Here is a 910-nt window from a genome sequence, read left to right on the forward strand (position 1 = left end):
CACATGTAGATGCATTTGTATATAGTATTTGGACATCCGCAAGCAATATGGTTAGGAAACAACACCCGAGATTTGCCTGAGACCTTCACTGTACTTAAAAACTGACATTTCGAGGTGCTTGATCGTGGGTGCATCCGGATTGAGCGATCAGCTAACAATGCGGCCAGACAGAAACTCGGTTCCACACCACTCCGAACCACATACCAAACTGTAATTCATTCCACACACAACCAATACACCCATCTATAACCACAAGACAGTGTAGACTTCTCGTCGACGAGTATGTACCCGAGATCTGTCTGAGTCCCTCCCCATAGTTCGTAATGGCATCGAGCGTGGCCTGGTCGTGGGGCACGTACGGGTTCATAGCGATGCGGCCGTGAAAGCGGAAAAACCTCAGAATGCGCAGATAATCCTCCTGGATGCGCGTACTTGCACTGCCAACGAAGGTCACGTTCCGCGCGCGCAAATGGGCTAGGCCGTTGTAGTAGTCAAACAGCTCACCGTCGATACCTAGAAACATCGCATTGACTGTAAGGTCCCTAGAGATAGGTGTGTGGATGGTTAAAACTGCTGCCGAAAGCAGTTCTCGAATAGAATAGAATATATATATATACAACACAAACATATATATATGTATATATATATATATATATATACAAATATAAATACATACACCCACACCCACACATACTTACTCACACACTCACTCACTCACATATATATATACATGCATATATATATATATACATATATATATATAAATATATATATATACACATATATATATAAATATATATATATATACATAAATATATATAGATAGATATATATATAGATATAAATATAAATATATTTAACATATATATATATACACATATATATATATGTGTATATATATATACACACA

At 37.8% G+C, this 910-nt stretch overlaps 1 protein-coding gene across 1 annotated transcript; it reads right to left on the bottom strand.

Moving 5' to 3' along the window:
- Positions 1-204: 204 nt before the first annotated feature.
- SARC_17416 (hypothetical protein) lies at positions 205-542 on the bottom strand (the record flags this gene model as incomplete). The annotated part of the gene is made up of 1 exon (XM_014288489.1): positions 205-542. A coding segment is annotated over one exon (338 nt), but the record flags the coding sequence as incomplete, so codon positions are not given.
- Between the last annotated feature and the right edge of the window lie 368 nt (positions 543-910).

This window comes from Sphaeroforma arctica (assembly GCF_001186125.1).
Source record: "Sphaeroforma arctica JP610 unplaced genomic scaffold supercont1.10683, whole genome shotgun sequence".
Lineage (NCBI taxonomy): Eukaryota > Ichthyosporea > Ichthyophonida > Sphaeroforma > Sphaeroforma arctica.